This window comes from Nicotiana tabacum, chromosome 15, assembly GCF_000715075.1.
Source record: "Nicotiana tabacum cultivar K326 chromosome 15, ASM71507v2, whole genome shotgun sequence".
NCBI classification, from domain to species: domain Eukaryota; kingdom Viridiplantae; phylum Streptophyta; class Magnoliopsida; order Solanales; family Solanaceae; genus Nicotiana; species Nicotiana tabacum.
In genome coordinates this window covers 86436420-86455084 of record NC_134094.1, presented here as the reverse complement: position 1 = coordinate 86455084, position 18665 = coordinate 86436420, and the positions used below count along the sequence as shown (strand labels likewise).

The window sequence follows — 18665 nt, the reverse complement described above, 5'->3', positions numbered from 1 at the left end:
AAGTTGTCAAAATTAGGGTATAGATTAAATAATTTTAAAAATATGGGTATAGGTTAAATGGGGGCGACCAAATAGGGTGCCCTGTGCAATTTTTACGAAAAGAGATTGGATCACTTCGTTGCTCAAGTCAATAGATAAACTCTAATAGGCTCTAGTGACCCAAAAAAATGCATCAATTGAATATTTCCCATTCAAATGGCTCTAATAAATCAGAAGAAGAAAGAGACAGATTATGATTGTACAATTTTTCAAACTTGTACCTGATAAAAGAAAAAACTCCAACAAATATAAAATCTTCTTAGTTGCTTTAAAAAAGATGAAGCACAAGTGATGACGTTTAGTTTGGAAACTACATTTCCATGTCAAATCTGAGTGTCAGAGATACACGTCTATGGAGAAAGAGCCACTTTAAGAAAAGCATTTACAACTTGCAGTTTCAACTTGAACATCTATCCTAACACTTTTCTGTTGAATGAGAGCTAAAAAATTTCATGTGTATTAGCCCCCTTTTAAAGGGATAAAAGAAACTTTCCTCAATGTATCATCCCACCAACAACATTCTTGAAGCTATTTCAAAAAGTTTGTTACTTCTTGCCATGATGTTCGCTTAATCAATCAAGGACTGCTGATATTTTTAAGGTCTTGACCCTGGGCATACCAATTTGGTATAATCTTTGAGAGATGCGGGTATAAATCCTTGAACGAATTCCGGATCGTGCCTTCAGCAACTCCAGTTGCAAGTGAGACATCTGCATCCATGCAGTTTTATGCATGAGATATCGGATATTCAATATGCATATAGAAACTCTATAGTAACACGAGTGGCGTTTAACCACCAATATAACTACATCAACCCCCCGCGACAAACATGATCAATTTAAATCATCATAGAGTGATAGTGCATCAGATAATCACATTCACTAGATATAAGAAGGGAAACTCGTTCCACTGAGGTTTTCCTGAATATATCTTAGCTATTTTTATGCAATTCCGATCAAAGAGGGAATTGGTTTCTTAGTATACATGTCAGGACAAAAAGGAGGAGAATAATGGTGATTTCTCATTACCTTTAACTGGCTTCTTTTCATCCGAAAGCTGTGTGACTATGTAGATAACTGCTGCAGCAATAGAAATGGGACTTCTCCTGCATTAATGAATTCAATGGAGGAGTAAACAAATATGATATATCCTGTTGGTATCAAATGTTTGTTCAATCATTTTAGAAATTGGAACAAGTACCATGACCAGCTCTGTGAAAGCTGCCAAGCAGTATTAGGTGACAATTGCATCTCAAGAAGGGCAACAGACGTATAAAATTCCTCATTCTTGTGTAAGAATATAAGAAATCACTAAATTGTAAAAAGCTACATAGAAACAACAACTATGCCTCAATCCTTGTGATGGAGGTTGGCTATATGAATCATTACTAACCATGGGATCTCAAAAAAATGGTATTCAGGTAGAAGAATCACTCTCTAAGCCTGTGACTTCTTAATACAAGTGACACCAGCTCTTCTTTACCTGACTAATACTTTAAAATCCAACGCCATGCTTCAGGAAACAGTCAATCTCAACTACAAGTCTGGGAATTCATACTTTAGCAACAAGGGATTCGCTTCAGAAAAGGAAGTAGTTGTTTCTCTCTCGACCCTGTAGATGTCTACTCAGGGAACTACACAACAGAATTTGACCCAGAAACTCGAAGACAAAGAATTAACATCTGCACGGTTTAGTAAAACCACAGAAACTACTATGAAGCACCTCCAGTTTTCCCTTCACAATAAAAGATCAGTATTTGCAGTTATACTTGGTTCCAGAATGCCATGGATCACATATATTTGTGGGTGACATTTGTCACTTGTGAAATCGAATTTATTCTAAGTCCACAATCTGAATATTCCAATACAAGAATGCTATTACCCTCAAAATAAGCGAACCTAGGCTTGCTTCTACACAACGGTTAAAGAAGGTCTAATATTGAAATTTAAAAAAACAGGGATTATGTCTCGTTTAGGACTTTACAGTATATCTTTCACTAAGCTTTCCTCTAAAGAGAAGCTCTTTTGACTTGCAACATTTACAAAAGATTATACGTCTCCTTTTGCATCATCAATAAAAATCTTTAATGAAAGGGAAAAAAAGCAGGAAGAAGAAAAAGGGACATCTAGCATGGCCCCAAAATTAAAAATATCATTGCATGCTGTAAATCGTATTTCAGAAGGCTATCAGTAACATATATATAATGGAAACAAACCAAATACATCTATGAATCTAGCAAGCCCTTAAAAATAAGGATTCCCTAAATTAATACAAATGAAAAAAATGTGGCAAGAACCTCTAAATTCTAGAGCACAGTCATATTGATAATATGCAGTCATGTATTTCTAACCTTTCTTTTTCATTCACAGAATTCAGTATTAATTGCGAGAATTTCATATAAACACCTACTCCTCCCTCCTTCCCCCTCCCCCAAAGGAAATATAATGCATGACTTAGTTTAACAAAATTAAATCACTTATAAAGTAGACCTTAAGTTGCTGGTATTTCTTTTCCAATAATCAGTCTCATAATTTTAACATTTTTAGCCAACTAAACATTGTCAAATTAGTGAACTTGGACAATGACTCAGTCAAGAATATACCAATAATGTTTCCCCTGTATTCCCTCTTTTATATTGTAAAGGGGATATCAAACAGTTAACAGAGTATTTGAACAAATATATAGGGTAAGACACATGCCTTCAGATTACTAATATAACTTCTTGTAGGCAAGAGATCAAAGGGTAAAAGGTGAAAAGACCCTTTAACAGATGCCTCAAGTTATATCTTTATTCCCAACTTCTATTTTGTCTTTGACGTACTCAATCATAGCATTTGTTTTTAGATCGTCCTTCTATTCATGATAGACCAAGTTGGGTTCAATATATGGCAGCAGGTAAGCAACGTGTGAAGAACAATTTTGAAAGTAAAAAAAGCTATCTAAAAGTAAAGAAAAGAAAAACCAAGGGAAAAGGAAGAGAAAACAAAAAAAGAGAAAAGCGAGTCATAGCGTCAGAAAGGGACCCATCTAAGTTCTTCAGCAACAGGCTTCCACCAGTCCCCCTGCTGGAAAATTCAGCACAATCCTCCTTCAGCATTCCCGTTAACCCTCACCCATTAGTCCACAAATTCAAATGCTAGTCACCCTCCACCTCCAACTTCACAACTGCCACCTTTGCCATCCCTAACTCCCTATCCATCGCACCCCACCCCGACACATACCTTTTCCCCCTTCACCGTACAATGTACCCTGTCCCTTGCAACTCCCTTCTTCCCACTTTTCCAGTACTTCACTAGTCTCTTCTCAATATCAGACCAGCATCCTGTTGGCATCTCCTTTCCTTAGTCTTCTTCCGCCCTTCTCTTAACCCTATGTAACCACCCCTTTCCCACTCTTCAGGTCCGTCGCTGCTGTCCCACAGTAACCTCCTTAGAATCAACTTGAATGCAAATCAAGTGTGGATGTGATTGTATGGAAGCAAGGTAGGATGTGGTCTATACCTTCGTGAACGTCTTTCCTCCCATTTTAAATTTTAATTCCGCATGAATCTCAAAAACATCGCATAAGTCAATAGAAACAGAACTCTGTGGTAGAATGAGGAGAAGGACCACTTAAACACATAGGAAGTTAGGAATGATTTCTATTCAGTATTTTACTTGGAGATCAGAGATTGATTAGTCACAAGAACAATTTCCCTTCCATTCTATTTTAGGTACTCCAGTACATGCAGTCATTTAAAATGGATAATTTGAGCTTAATTACCAATATTAGAAGGTTCATTTCCAAACAATCAAAAAGTAGAACAATCTAACAAAAAATCTGGGATTTTTACCCCAGCCCACAACTACAATCATCCTATAGTCAAGCTAACAGATAAAATGAAGACTAGGTTCATCTTCTGAACATGAAATGATGTGAAAACATAATTCATACACACATTCATTGCTGCTGGACAAGAGAGAGTTGCCCTAGTGGTGAGCACCCTCCACTTCCAACCAAGAGGTTGTGAGTTCGAGTCACCCCAAGAACAAGGTGGGGAATTCTTGGAGGGAGGGAGCCAAGGGTCTATCGGAAACAGCCTCTCTACCCCAGGGTAGGGGTAAGGTCTGTGTACACACTACCCTCCCCAGACCCCACTAGTGGGATTATACTGGGTTGTTGTTGTGTTTTGTTGTATTCATTGCTGCTGCTAAGGGTCATGGTTCTGCTATATAGTTTAGTTATATATAATCTTTTGATACCAAAAACAGACACTATTATCATGATGTATATACCAATTAACAGTACCATGTCTATGGTTTTGTCTTCTCCTGGAATATACTAGCATGTAAGGCACAATAAATTTAGAACTGATTAACGATCTTACATAGTCATAGAATTAAAGACTTCCCTCATTCACCCACTTATTTCAAAATATATGCTCCACTATTTGGAAAAAATGAGATTAATTATAGTAAAAACAGCATTTAATTGAACACTAAATAAATCTGAATAAGCATCTGCAGATCAGCATAGATACAAGCAGAGCTACCTTATGTCAAACTCTTCGGATTTTTTGACTGCTTCTTGGGCAGCTTTAACTGTTTGATTTGTCATCCCAAGATTAGAACAAAAGCGCCGCTAAAGATTAAAAGCATGTGTCAGTAACCAAGTTAAGAGAAACAGAAAAGGTTCTGATTTTAAAGGAAATCCAATTCAGAAAAATACTGGTTAGAAGGAGAATGATGTCTTTTTCCCTTTCTTCTAAAAAAATAAATCTCACCATGAAATCCCCAGCATGTATAGTTCCCATTTCCACTGATTGACCCATCTCGAGCTCTAGCTGTTTCACTATGTATTCCTTTGCTCGGCCAATTTCCTTCTTTGTAGCTCCATTCGCAACAGAGCAAATTTCTATTTCCAATCCAGAGTTTCAAGAAAGCTCATTCACATTGAAAGTTAAATCAGGAAGCACCAAAATGACAAAAGATCTTAGCCTGTACCCTTCACAGTTCGAGGCTTGTCTTCCTGTCGACAAGCAATATATAGGCAAGCAGCTAATATAGCATCCTGGTTCCTTCCTCTACTAGATTTTTGATCTTCTACCTTCTTGTAAATCTCATTAGCTCGGTCCTTTGAACAGAATGTAAATCATTATAACAAAATACTGAACAATAATGATCTATGGTTTTTGGTGTCAACTTACTTTATATGAAGTATAACAATATTTTCAAATTCATCTTTCAAAAGAAAAATAACATAGAGTACTTGAGCAGTTCCTTATTTTTTGTACATGTTTAATAAAAAAAAATTCCTATTAATGTTGAGAAAACAATACTGTGAAGTACATTAAAAATTTGCCAATTCCTATCAAAATGAGAAGTCTTGCAGAATATCAAATATAAGGTCACAGAACCAAAGCTCCGGTATTTATGTATATGGTCAAATCAATCGGTTGCTACTTGCTAGTAAAACGAGAACCTCCAGTTAATGTATTGGCAAATACAAAGAACTCATCAAGGAAAGGTTCTTCTCTTCATGCAATGATGCAAATGGAGGAGGGGAGTGGGGGTGGACAGTAAACCCATTAACATTGTCGAGTATTGGACAGCTTATCCAACTCTGTGATAAAACGAGCAAATGAATCAGGCAGCCTTTATTTAATGACCATAGCAAAAGAGATAGCATGACTCTTCATACATAATGAATGAAATTGGAAAGAAAAAGTAATTGGCCGCTTCTTAACACATTTACATATATCTGCACATACTTGATACTTCCTGACATCTCAATGTCATCCGATGAAAATGAGTATCAGGACTTTAGGAGTAAAACATACCTTTATGGTTGCAACCAGGCCCAACCTGAAAAAGATATAATTGCATCAGCCATCTCTTGGAATTCCACGTTATAAGTTCAGCTAAAGTCAATAGAATAAGAAGCCTGACCAAACCCATACTGAGAACGAATATTACAGGTTTCACATTACAAGTTCATTTTGTTCAAATAGGATAACATAACAGAAAGAGACGGTAACAAACACATACATAGAAAGAATAGCACAGTGAAGAGCATTGTGTGAACAATAAGTTGAAATTTCTGACCTACTCAATTACTTGAGAGCAAAAGGTGAATGTTGTAATTCATTTATCGCCTAAAGTAGTTGCCTTGAAGAATAGTAATGACTAGAAAAACAGAATCACAACCATATCATGTTCTCTATGGCACAGGGAAATTATTCTTGGTGCACCGAGACAACTTTTCAGGTGAAAAGACACATGATGCTTCCAGCCACTTAAGGTAATGCAACAATACATGAAGGCATGGATAGAAATTTCCCAAATAGTATAAGGGTAGGAGACTCGGCCACGAGAGCTCTTGGCAATTTCAAACCAAGCAAAGGTCTTCAATCTTCTAATCACAAAATTGTTGTAGCGAGCCAAGTATTTTCTTTTCGTAGTCTGCATGATACACATGCATCTTCCATTATTGGATGCCATCTAAACTAATTTCTCCTTCACATAAATTTTTTTAATATTTGTGTAAAAGAGATGAAATCTAAAACATAGCCTTTTTTCTGATTTAATAGACATAACACTATTTTCAGGCAATGCAATGACTTTGGACTAAACATTCCTGATTCACTACACGGAAGCATCAAAAACAGAAAACATGAGCATTTTCAAATTTCAACCAAGGAACATACTACCAGACAAGCATAAAGACCCAAGTTAGTACAAAATGGCAAGGTCTAAAGGTAACACTTCACATTCCACTTTCAACTGTAAAGTGCAATAGCTGCTTCTTCTATCACCAATATCTTGGAACCAAAATGTTTGTGCCCTTTATATACAGCATTCATTTAGTCTCATCTGACTGTCATTATCTTGTCTATTGTTTCACTTTGTAAAATGCACAACAATGGTCCAGCCTTCTAACTAATGCAAATGTTTGCAACCCTTCATTTTTTTGATAACTCACCATGGTAATCCTAGCTAACAACCGTTGCCAACCTTAAGGATTTTTCAAGCAATCAAGAGTACAAACTGCACACACCACTATGAGCATTCACCTCATCAAGAAAATCAATAAATACAAAATTTGCGCATATGTTCCTGCTGCTTAGACCAATAAAGAAGCAACAAGTGCTTCAGCCTATAATATTCACACTGTACCATAACTTAGGCCACTTGTAGCAAAAGACAATAAGTTGAGCAACTAGTAAAGATGCAAACCTTTCGCACACTAACTATGGCTATCATCACCGCATGTCATTTTTTAACAGTAATGAATCCAGAAATACAATTTTTACCATGAAGGTCAACAATTTAATTCAGTTGGCTCCAAGGAGTGCTAGAGTACCCAGGCACATACTCAAACCAGGACAAAAAACGGAGAGAGTAAAAGAGTACCAACTCAGTAAGTAATTCTACTCCAACACAGGTAATCAAATAAACCAAATGTGTAAATCTCCACTCACCTAGGTCACCTGCACCAATCACACAAGGGGATTCAAACACACACCAGGTGTCACACCTAGGATTTAAACCTGTTATCTAAACTAATTCTCTTATGAAACGGTAACCAAAAAATCGTTTTGCCTTATATGTAGTGTATAATTTTCCAGCAAAAGGGATTCAATTAATACATCCTACGGGTAAGTTTTTCCTTCAGCCCATATCCCACATTCCAACAAAAAATCAGTGAAACCCCATATCAAAAAATCTAACATTTACATCAAAAAGCAATAACAAAACAAAAAACTAAAACCCAGAAAATAAAAGGAAAAGAAAATTAAAATGCACCTATCAGACATAACACCAATGGCTAGAGCAAAAATCAGAGTAACCCCATATCAAAAAATCCAAGCTTTACACCAAAAACAAAAAACAAATATTAAAACCCAGGAAAATAAAGTGAATCAAGATTGTAAATTACCTATCAGACATAACACCAATGGCTTTAAAAGCCAAGATAAGGGATCGATCGGAATTAGAGCCACGATTCTGCCAACGGCCCAAAGAGGAAGTCAAGAAATCGCTGGTAGTTCCATTGGGTTTAGAGATCACAGTGGATAAACCACCATCAGAAAGCAAAGGGTTACTGGGCCCACCAACTCGATTCGGGTCATTATCCCCTGACTCATTAGCAAAAGTCCTCCACTCAGATGTTTCATCAATTGAATGAGATTCCAAAACTAGCCCACATTCTGAACACACCATATCACCTGCTGAATGATCAAACACAACTTCTGTACTCTTCTTACAGTCTGAACAGTACGCATCCATTGATATACACTAGTAAAAAAATTGATGATTTTTTCTAACTTTTTTGATGAATTGGGTTAGTTCTGTTTTTGGGTGTAAAGAAGAAATGATACAGTTGTTGTTTTTGCTGTGATATATATAGTTGGAGGCGGAGGAAGTGGCGGGGGAATGGGTGAGAGTAGGAAAGTCATGCGGGACTTGTGGGGTTGGTTCAGTTTTGAAATTGTGACAAAAAAGTAGGAATTTGTGACATTTTTTTATCGTCCCCCTTTGTTTGCTTCTCTTTGGAAAGAAAACAAGTAAAACAAGTGTGACCAACTTCTTTTCCTTTTTTTTTTCTTTCCAAGAATATAATGGGATGACATGTATGTGGTTTTTTCTTCCGATATATTGGGTTTAAGTTATGAAAATAGAAAAATTATTAATATGAGGGTTTTCTCTATGTAACGTTAATCTGAATTAGTTAGGTCAATAGTTATCAGATGGTTAAACAAAAAAAATTTGTAACCTCAACTAATTAGTCATTAAAACTTATTTATATTAAGTATTGTACTAATAAAAATAGACGCACACATATATGTGTGTATGGCTCGAGCAAAAAGTAATGAGCGTGACCGTATTCGTTTCCAATAACTTGATTTGTTAATAGGATTCTACTAATATGTTGTTATAGAAAAGATGGTGTTTTAGCTCCTTCTATGCATACAAGTTTGATGGCCGTTGACAAAATTTTGTTCAATATAAATGATCTTGAGATACATATTGAATTTTTTATAACATTACTATTTCACGAAGAAATTATAATTACGATTCAAATATGCGAGCTATAGATTACCTGAGGAGCAATTATGTCGTTGCGCTAAGACTGGTGGATAAAATTATTGATAATATTGTGTTTTAAATCTTTATGGTACTATAAAGAATGTGATATGGTTCATACAATATAATGCACATCTATATCAAATTGATAATGCTTTTGAAAGAAAGAAAGAAAAAAAAGATTCTATGCATCCATGATTGCTAAAAATAGTAGAGTATGAACCCAAACTTTCTTTTCTTTTCCTTTTTCGTTTTTAGTTCAAAATGCCAAAATTGTTTCTGTTTCTATTTGAGGATAATCTTATTTTCTTTCACATGGTTTTCGAGGTAAATTGAAACTGAAATGTACTTAACTTGATTTAAGACTAAGAGAAGAAACACAATTGACTGTCTTATGAACTTAAACTTTACTACCAAAATAATTGTAATTCTTAGTAAAATTCTTATTACAGAACAGATAAGAAAAATTTTAAGGCGCAATAAAAAGAGACCATGATACTTTACATCAGAGAAATGAAACATATTTGAAAAGTCAAAATGATTTATGAAATTGGACACTTTCTTAAACATCTTATTTGGTGAGTCTCAATTCCTCACTTTTCTAGCAGTAACTTACTAACTTTTTTCTTATTTTGATTAGTCATTTTCCTGCTTCCTGGAAAATAAAAAGGGAAAAGATGAAATCATCAAGGGACCAAATACCCTTTACTTTAAAAATAAAAAATAAAAAAATAAAAAGGATGGTAGTTTTTGATAAGACATTTTCCTGCTTCCTCCTTTTTGTGCTCACCCTAGTTTTATATATATAAATGAAAATGAGCAGTAGTTTCTTTTCAATATAAACAAGACAAAGGATGGGAAGCCAAGAAAAGAATGATTGTATGGAAAGGAAAAGAAAAGTGAAATTGAAGGACAAAAAGAGGAATGGGCTTGCCTATTAATGTGATATATGCCAAAGGACGCAAGCAAATGGATAAGATATTGTAGTAGAGAAGTCTTTGATCATAAAAAAAGGTGATAAGATACTGTTAATCTTGCTTCACAAAGATGACAAAGACACTATTCGGCATTGGTGTTAATATATGTTTGTTTGATTTTAACGAAAAAGAGCTATTATTTTGTTTGTCTAGGTGAAAGACTACTATCTAATTATATACTCCTAAACCATTATTATTTATCTTTTAACGAAATTGCCTCCTTCTTAGAGATAATGACAAAAGCCAAATATGTGTAGTCAAAGCTAAATGTAAAAAGTATTTTGGGTTGTCCAAAGAACTTGTAACTTAGATTGCTCCAATACAATTATTTTGGAGATCAATTTTATGATCCAGCACAAGATATTATTTTAGTTTTATGATTCTTTTCATAGGAAATGAGAAGATATAACAGGAAACATCATTCATAAGGTCATTTTCTTCTATTATAACTTGGAAGATCTTAAGAGATCATTTCTTCGTTATTTTTTGTTTTGAAACACGTCATATCAATCTCTTCTTAATGTATTCTCTGTTGTCTCCATCCACTAGAATTGGTGTGTTCGCACCTTCTTCCATAAGGTCGGAGACCGTTCTTCTTCAGTAGTCTCAAGTTAATTCGTTCTTTCCTTAACAAGAATCAATTCAATCTATATGATGAGTGTTTTTCGTCTGCTTATATGTTGACTATATTAGAAATTTAGAACATTTCGAGGTACGCCATCCAAGCAACACAGCAAAGATTTAGAGTCTCACAGGTATATCCAAATGTACAAGGGAACTCAAAATGTATGTATGTGGTTCTCGTTTGGAACAGCAATCACAAACCATGGGGCAACTGAAGCCTGAACCTGACGTTTTCTTATGACCATTCCCTTTCAAATGCATTGAACTAAGGAGAAAACGAGAAACTGTCATCTAGTTAGTGAGTTACCTGCTGCTTAAAAATGGTCATTGGCAACTATAGTCAGAACAAACTGAGATATTTCATTTCATGAATAGAAGAAAAGCAACATCGTTTTGAAAAGGAAAGTATCTTACCACATAAATGGATCTTATGGAAGAAGAGAGCCTTTCGCATGACAATGTATAGCCATAAAAAAATTGGACAACAATGGCCTATAAAATCTGTGATTGCTCAATAACATTTAAAAATCAAATTGCCTATCTGTGTTGAGGGGAAAAAATGAAACAAAAATTTAGATTACTCAGGACCTACATGACTACAGTGCACCTGTATAAGAATCCAGAACACAGAATTGCCAACTTCAAGGGCTAAACTCCGACATATAATGTTTTCTCTATTTGCCTTCTTACAGAGGCCCTAGAGCAGATTCCTATAACTCAACAACTAGGCGTCTCTTATGCCTTTGGACTGCACAGGTTCTTAAGGTCCTTATCCTTGACATACCATTCTGGTATTATTTTGGAAGCATGAGGATAAAGATCCTTGTACGCATTCTTGATAGTCCCTTCTGCAACTGTGGTTGCAATTGAGATATCTGCATACGCGAACTGTCAAACCATATATGCAAAACTAGCATAGTCACCCAAGATTAAAAGCAACTGTGCAACCACATATGAAGAATTCAATTATGCAATCAATAGCAGGTGGAAACACTACAAATGCAAATGCTCCTATTTAAGCAATGCATGCATTTATAGAACATAGCGCCTATTTGGCTCAAGATTGCACAAAGAGGAAGGTAAATGTCCAAACCTCGCAGGGGTTTCCTCATATCTGTAAGTTGAGTTATCATGTATATTATTGCTGCAGCAATTGATATAGGACTCCTCCTGCAAAAAGGGGAATAACTATTAAGGATATAATCTACCAAACTGTTGTGCATAATAAACTCTGTTGCCACTGATAGCACCCAATTACTGGCTTCTGTTCCCTTTTAGCAATTGTTTTACTGGTTAGAATTCCAAGGGGTCGTCCATACAACAACAACAACAAAAAACCCAGTAGTTTCCCACAAGTGGGGTATGAGGAGGGTAAGATGTACGCAGCCTTACCCCTACCCCTGGAAGGGCAGAGAGGCTGTTTCCGATAGACCCTCGGCTAGAGAACGACTGAAAAAGAAAAGGTAATTGCAACAAGTAGGAATAACAGCAAGATGAAATAAGATTGAATCCAAGAATGCAGTCAAACTCTAGGTAGTAATAGCCATCTATGAATAAAATATATCATACTAACACTACTGCTAGCGAACTGAGTAAGACAAAGAGAAACGCTCGACTATCCACGAACCTTCTACCCTAATCTTTGACCTCCACACCCTACAGACAAGGATAAGCGAAAATAATCCCGGGATAAAATGTGAAATTATTTTATCCAGCGTTTGGCTGAACTTTTTATTCCTGTACAAGCAATCCCGAGATTGTTTATACCACAACTATGATATTAGTTTTGTAGCACTCTCCATGTGGGAATAACATCTCGAGATTACTAATCTCGGGGATAAAATAATAAAATGACACAATTGCCCTTTTCCAAAATTTCTCTCAACATTTTTAAAAGAAAGCCAGGGTCAAAATTGAAAATAAAAGTTTATCCAAGCACATCCAATATTAAAAATGAAACAAAATTTTTGTTATACCCACTATACCTCTTTTTAGTCCAATGAACCAAACATCTACCAATAAAAGTATATCCACACCAACAAGGGTCGTGGTGGAGTGGTAAGTACTCCTTCATCCTTAATCAAAGGTCTCGGGTTCGAGTCCCTGGGTATGGAGTCGCCTTTGTTAGGGAGCGCTTTACCCTCAATGTGGGACTTCCCGGCGCGAATCCGGATTTAATTGGGCCCCAATGTGGGTATCGGACACCGGGTGGGAAACCCAAAAAAAAAAAGTATATCCACAAAATAACCCCATTCTTATTTAATCCATGTATTATAATCCCCACATTGTAGTTCACAATATAACTTGTTCACACACCAAATGACCTCCAAGAGAGCAACCTACGTCTAGTTGAGAAATGTCCACTAAAATTTCTTCAGCTAGACTTTCATATATTTCTCATTAAAATCAAACCAGTGTGGTTTATTCAACCTTCTTCCTTGGAGGTTGTGGAGCGGTGAACACATTCAAAGCCCAAGAAGTTGAACGAACTGACAAAAGTTCTTCACCCACTATACTCACTGACCCAACATCATTTTTTCCGATAAATTCAGAACTTTTCTCAAAGTTCCAGACAGAGTAATTGCCAAAATCAAATTTACAGAAGGTTCACTCAATATGAAAGAAGAGCATTCAAGCCACCGCAAAAATCAAAGGGTTTCATCAGAGAGTTTACATGCGCATCCACAAACCAATGACTTTACCAGCCTCTGGATTATTACGTGACCAAGGAATGGACTTACCAGATTAAGAACTTAAATAAACATACACAAACAAAATGTACCTTATATCAAACTCTTCCGACTTCTGAACAGTTTCTTGGACAGCCTTAATTTCTTCATGGTTCATACCAAGGTTGGAACAAAAACGTCTCTGAAGATCAAGAATAGTTCATGTCAGGATAGTATAAAGGCATATAAATATCAGATAAGAGGCGCACAACCCACAATATTTGGTTCACTCACCAGATAGTCCCCAGCGTGTATAGTTCCCATCTCCATTGATTCTCCCATTTCAACCTTCAATTGTTTCACAATGAATTCTTTTGCTCGGCCAATTTCCTTCTTACTAGCTCCATTGGCAATTGAGCATATTTCTAATCAACATCCAAAGTTTTAGAGTTCACACAGAGGACTAAACCGTTAATCTACATGATCAGGTAACATTGCCACACCTTTTACAGTGCGTGGTTTGCCTTCTTGGCGACAAGCAATGTAGATACAAGCAGCTACCAAGGCATCAAGATTCCTGCCTCTGGTACACTTCTGGTCTTCCAACCTTTTATATATCTCACTTGCTCGATCCTGCACAAGATCAAAGAAAACACACATCTTAAAAGAATAAGACAGAAAGAAGACTTGGTGCTACCATATAGTGCAAAAGAATTGTCCTAGCAACATAATTCAGTATGGACGAACAGAAGATTAATCCTAATAAGAGAAAAAAGTTATATCAAAATACTCGATGCGGATTTCAACCAAGAAAATGGAAAAAAAGATTATATCAGATGACATCCCCTGACATATCAAGGAAATAAGTCCGCAGCAATAAGGACTATCAAACTTTGGAGCTTCACACAATATCTTGGGCAGAGAAAACTAATGGTTTCTGTTTACTAAGGCAAATCATGATGGATAAGATGCAGAAATTGGCCGGAATCTACATAATTAACTCATAAGATAGGCAGAAGCACTAAGCAGAAAAAGACTCAAAACAGAAATAACACTTGAGCACAAATAAAATGAACTGAAGAAGATGCCAATGGAAGAAAGTCAGACTGCTTCAACTGAAAAGGCGCGAGAGAAGCCAGAAAGCAGTGAGATAATTACGAAAAACCCTCCAGAACATGTCAGAAGAGCACAGCAGAATAAGAGTCCTTATGAGATGAATCTTAGCATGATCATATGAGGTCAGAAACGGGGACTAAGTATGTCAAATCGTATATGACATTTAACGGGGTATATACAAATAACTTTAAAAGATGACACTAAGAAAGTAAGTTTTACTTTCATCACTCATGAACAGATCCCATTTTGTCGCTATGACCAATGCAAATTCACAAACTATATTACTTGTATGAAAAAATAAATCTATCTGATATGCACAAGCAGGAGAATCCCATGAAACAAATCGCTACGCTAAATCAGCTGTTCAGAATCACAAAAATGGCTTATTACTCACGGAAAGTCATTTTTCAACAAAATGAAACAGCTAACCCGCAAACAAGCAACATGCAAGCAAGTTTGAAGATTGCTGTCATTATCTTCTGTTGCAGATGCTACACTTCAACTTCTATGAATTCCCCATTATTTAATTGAAGATGTGATGCATGAGTTACTACAGATGTTTAACAATCAATTCTGTATACGCAAGACCAATTCACCAAATTTAAGGTTCGATGAATGTTCTATAAAGTGCAACCATATAATGCTTCATCCATGGAACAACAAGACAAGAAGGATTATTTGTAACATGGCAGTTACTCAGTGTTGGACAACAAACCACTTTGGACAGCCAAAGCGTCTGTCCAACTTTTAGCTAGCGTTTGGTCATAGATTCCCAAATTTATTCTGAAAAATCTGATTTGGATGAAGTTTGGTTTGAAGATGAAAAATGTGTTTGAACATCTGTTTTGGGTGAAGTTTGGTTTGGAAAAACATGAAACATGACTTATACCCACAAGTTCTAAAAACTATCACAAATACCCAACAGTACCATTATCAATAACATTCATTATATTATCGCAAACTATAGTCCTGAACATAAATAAATTTGATACAAAATTTTATCATTTTTATAATGAACTATATGATACACTATCAGATGACCGAGAAGACGAAGCAACATCGTTACAAAATAATAAATGGTGGGCTCTTTTATAAAATATAAAAGTTTGGGGCAATTTTTAAAAAATATAATAGTGACATTTTGGCCCAAAACCAGCTCACATTTGGGATTTGGGACTTGGGATTTGGCCAAAATGTAGGCAAAATCTATGGCCAAACATGTGTTTGCCAAATAAAACCCAAGTTCATTTTGACAAAATCTATGGCCAAACGGGTCCTTAGTGACAGCCCATATTGTCTAGTTCACTGTCTGTAGTAATTATCAGGAAAGTGAATGATTTTCCATTTTTCATTCAAAGTGAAGCCCCCACATTGTGAGGAAAGTTTATAATCCTATTATGTGGGAAAGAAGCAGCAAACAAAAACAAAGATGCAACACTAATTCTCAGAAACACTTTATTGGAAGTTAGTATTATTTTCAAAATTACTTGCATGTCTGATGCCCAATTAACTTAAAAGAGTACTAAGAACATACCCTTATAGTAGAAACAAGGCTCAACCTGTAAAAAAAGGAGGAAAAAAATCTCAGTGCAATCAATTGATACAAAACTCCCAACCTTACAAGAACTAGAATGAAGGATACAACATTAACTAAAACACACAAAACTAATTCAAACATTTAATGACTCCTAAACATCTCAATAATTGTTTCAACAAAGGCACAAACACGATTGGTCAGCATCATTACTCATGTCCTCCTAGCAATCTCAACAAGTTATAAACCAGTATTATCACTTCAAATACAGTTGTAACATAAAGCTAACTGAAATGCCATCTCAAAGAATTTGAGTAATTACAGCACCAAATCAATCAAATTGTGAATCTATATTTCATCCACGAATGTCTTCCATCCAAAAAGCTTAATGGAGGAAAAGAAGTCGTCCAGTTTTACTCTTCAAATTAACCACATTTTTACCTGTGCAATTTCATTACCAGATTCTCTAAGATAAACCTATTTGATACCAATAGCCAACAACGTACAAGCCCTGAAGTCTGATCAATGATAAAATTAGCTATGGGTTGTGACTCAAACTCTATAGATGTGTTAACCACTAGATTAAATAAAAAATAGATTCCAGATCAAAGGCGAAAAGCGCAAAAAAGCTCTAAGGTCTGTTGGGGCTTTAAGCGCAAAACGTAAATAAAGCATGGGCTTTAATGAAAAAAGGCGCAAACTGGAGAAAAAGTAAAACCGTGTATATGTAGTCCAAGACTAATGCATGAATAATAAATATATGGACAAAGAAATTGAAAAAAAATTACGTTAAAGTTCAATATCAATTGTTTAATGTCGCCTTTTCAGGATTACACTCATTGGCAAGGAAAAGTATACCTTAGAGCCTTGATGCGACACTAAAGCACCCAAAAAGCAAGGCAAAGCACTCAACATGTTTTAAGCCTCGCTTCAGGGCTTAAGCGCGCCTTTGACAATATTGTATTCCGAACCCGGTAAATCAAATGGGTTGTGGTAAAATACCAAACTGGAACCCATAAAGTTCAAATGCTGGATCAAGTCTCAGATAAAGAATAAGCTTTTTTCATCTTCCAACATACCATTACTACACCTCAATCCAAAACTAGTTGGATTAAGCTGTATATATCCCCATATCCAATCCGATCCATTCGAGCTCAATTCATTTCAAAAATAATTAATTGTAGAGATTCTCTTAAATTCACTCTTGGTTCTAGTTTCTACACAAACATACAAATATCAAATACATAACCTAATATAAGTGCATCAATAGTTGTTTCAGTCCTAAACAAGTTGGGGTCGGCCATATAAATCCTCACTAACCATGTTACTTCATATTAGCTTATCTCGGGCCAATAATATATAAAATAAAATATTAAAAATATTAATAATAATAAGCATTAGGGTTTCATCAACAAGTAAATAAAAGCAACCGGTAATTAACAGACCTATCAGCCATATTAGCAATGGTCTTAAAAGCTATAACAATGGCTCTATCAGGATCACCGCCCCGATTCTGCAACCGAGCAAGAGAACCATCCCCGTTACTACCATTAGGCCCTTTAGAAATAACAGTTGAAAGGCCCGCATCGCCAAGTAACGGGTTAACGGGTCCGCCAACACGATTCGGGTCATGATCACCGGATTCATCGGCAAAAGTACGCCACTCAGATGTCTCATCGATTGAACGGGATTCCAATACCAGCCCACACTCCGAGCAAACCGTATCGCCGGCGGCGTGGTCGAATACTACCTCCGTGTTCCGTTTGCAGTCCGAACAATATGTATCCATTTTTTATAAAAACAGTTTTGACCCGATTCGATTCAATTATAGGTCCGGTGACGATGAACGGAAGAAGGTAACGGAGAGAGATAAGTTACAAATTACTATTGTGTTTTTGGGTTCTCTCTCTCCAAAATTGACCTGCTAATGGAGAGGAGTAAGAAAAATATTGAAGGGTCAAAGGGTATTTATAGACCTGAATTCAGAATGCGGGTCGGTAGAAGTGTCCTCGGTAGGGTCCACTAACTTTTATTTCTAACAATTAAGAGAATGGAGAAAATATCGATTGTACCTCTCTGTGGTATATTTGATTAGACGAAGTTTAAGAAGGAAGAAAATTATTTTCAGTATTTGCAACTTAAATTCTGCTTCAATTTATGTCGTATTCCCTTTTCGAGATTTAAATTCTTTTATTTTGATAAAAAAATTCAAGTTTTTAAATAAATTTTATATATGTTGAAAATTAAACCAAGATTAATTAGTATTCCTAAGTTGTCTAGGATTTGGTTGGTATTTTATTTAATTCATGTCTAGTAAGGTTTTATTTACCAAATTTATATTGCAATAGGTTTTGTTATTCTAGTCAAATTTGGATTGCAGTATTATAAATAAGGGTTTTGATACATATTTTCAATTGTGGAGAGGTGGCTACGATGTATAGAGATTAAAGAGTTTCTGAGTTCTGAAAAAGTCTCCTGCCACATTATCTCTCAAGTTTTATAAATTTTCTTCTATATAGCATTTGTTGAATTTTTTACTTGTGTCTAAATTGTACTTCGGGATATTTCAATCCTTCAAATTGGTGTCAAAGCCTGTATGAGATCCTACAGAGCCGCCGGGAGATCCTAAAAAATATGGATA

At 35.7% G+C, this 18665-nt stretch overlaps 2 protein-coding genes across 3 annotated transcripts; both read right to left on the bottom strand.

Annotated features, from left to right (window-relative positions):
- Positions 1-286: 286 nt before the first annotated feature.
- On the bottom strand, positions 287-8448 carry LOC107777806 (transcription initiation factor IIB-2). Of its 2 annotated transcripts, none has more exons than XM_016597956.2 (7): positions 7957-8448; positions 5858-5882; positions 5022-5151; positions 4802-4932; positions 4571-4659; positions 1068-1144; positions 287-749 (listed from the first exon to the last, which is right to left on the bottom strand). In XM_016597956.2, the coding sequence occupies exons 1-7, from the start codon at positions 8304-8306 to the stop codon at positions 616-618; spliced, it is 936 nt and encodes a 311-aa protein (XP_016453442.1). In that variant the 5' UTR covers positions 8307-8448; the 3' UTR covers positions 287-615. The 2 variants fall into 2 exon arrangements, with proteins under 2 accessions (XP_016453442.1, XP_075087075.1); XM_075230974.1 differs by lacking the exon at positions 7957-8448 and adding an exon at positions 7824-7935.
- A 2703-nt stretch (positions 8449-11151) lies between these two features.
- LOC107777807 (transcription initiation factor IIB-2) lies at positions 11152-17958 on the bottom strand. The gene is made up of 7 exons (XM_016597957.2): positions 17470-17958; positions 16025-16049; positions 13878-14007; positions 13669-13799; positions 13488-13576; positions 11799-11875; positions 11152-11580 (listed from the first exon to the last, which is right to left on the bottom strand). The coding sequence occupies exons 1-7, from the start codon at positions 17811-17813 to the stop codon at positions 11441-11443; spliced, it is 936 nt and encodes a 311-aa protein (XP_016453443.1). The 5' UTR covers positions 17814-17958; the 3' UTR covers positions 11152-11440.
- Between the last annotated feature and the right edge of the window lie 707 nt (positions 17959-18665).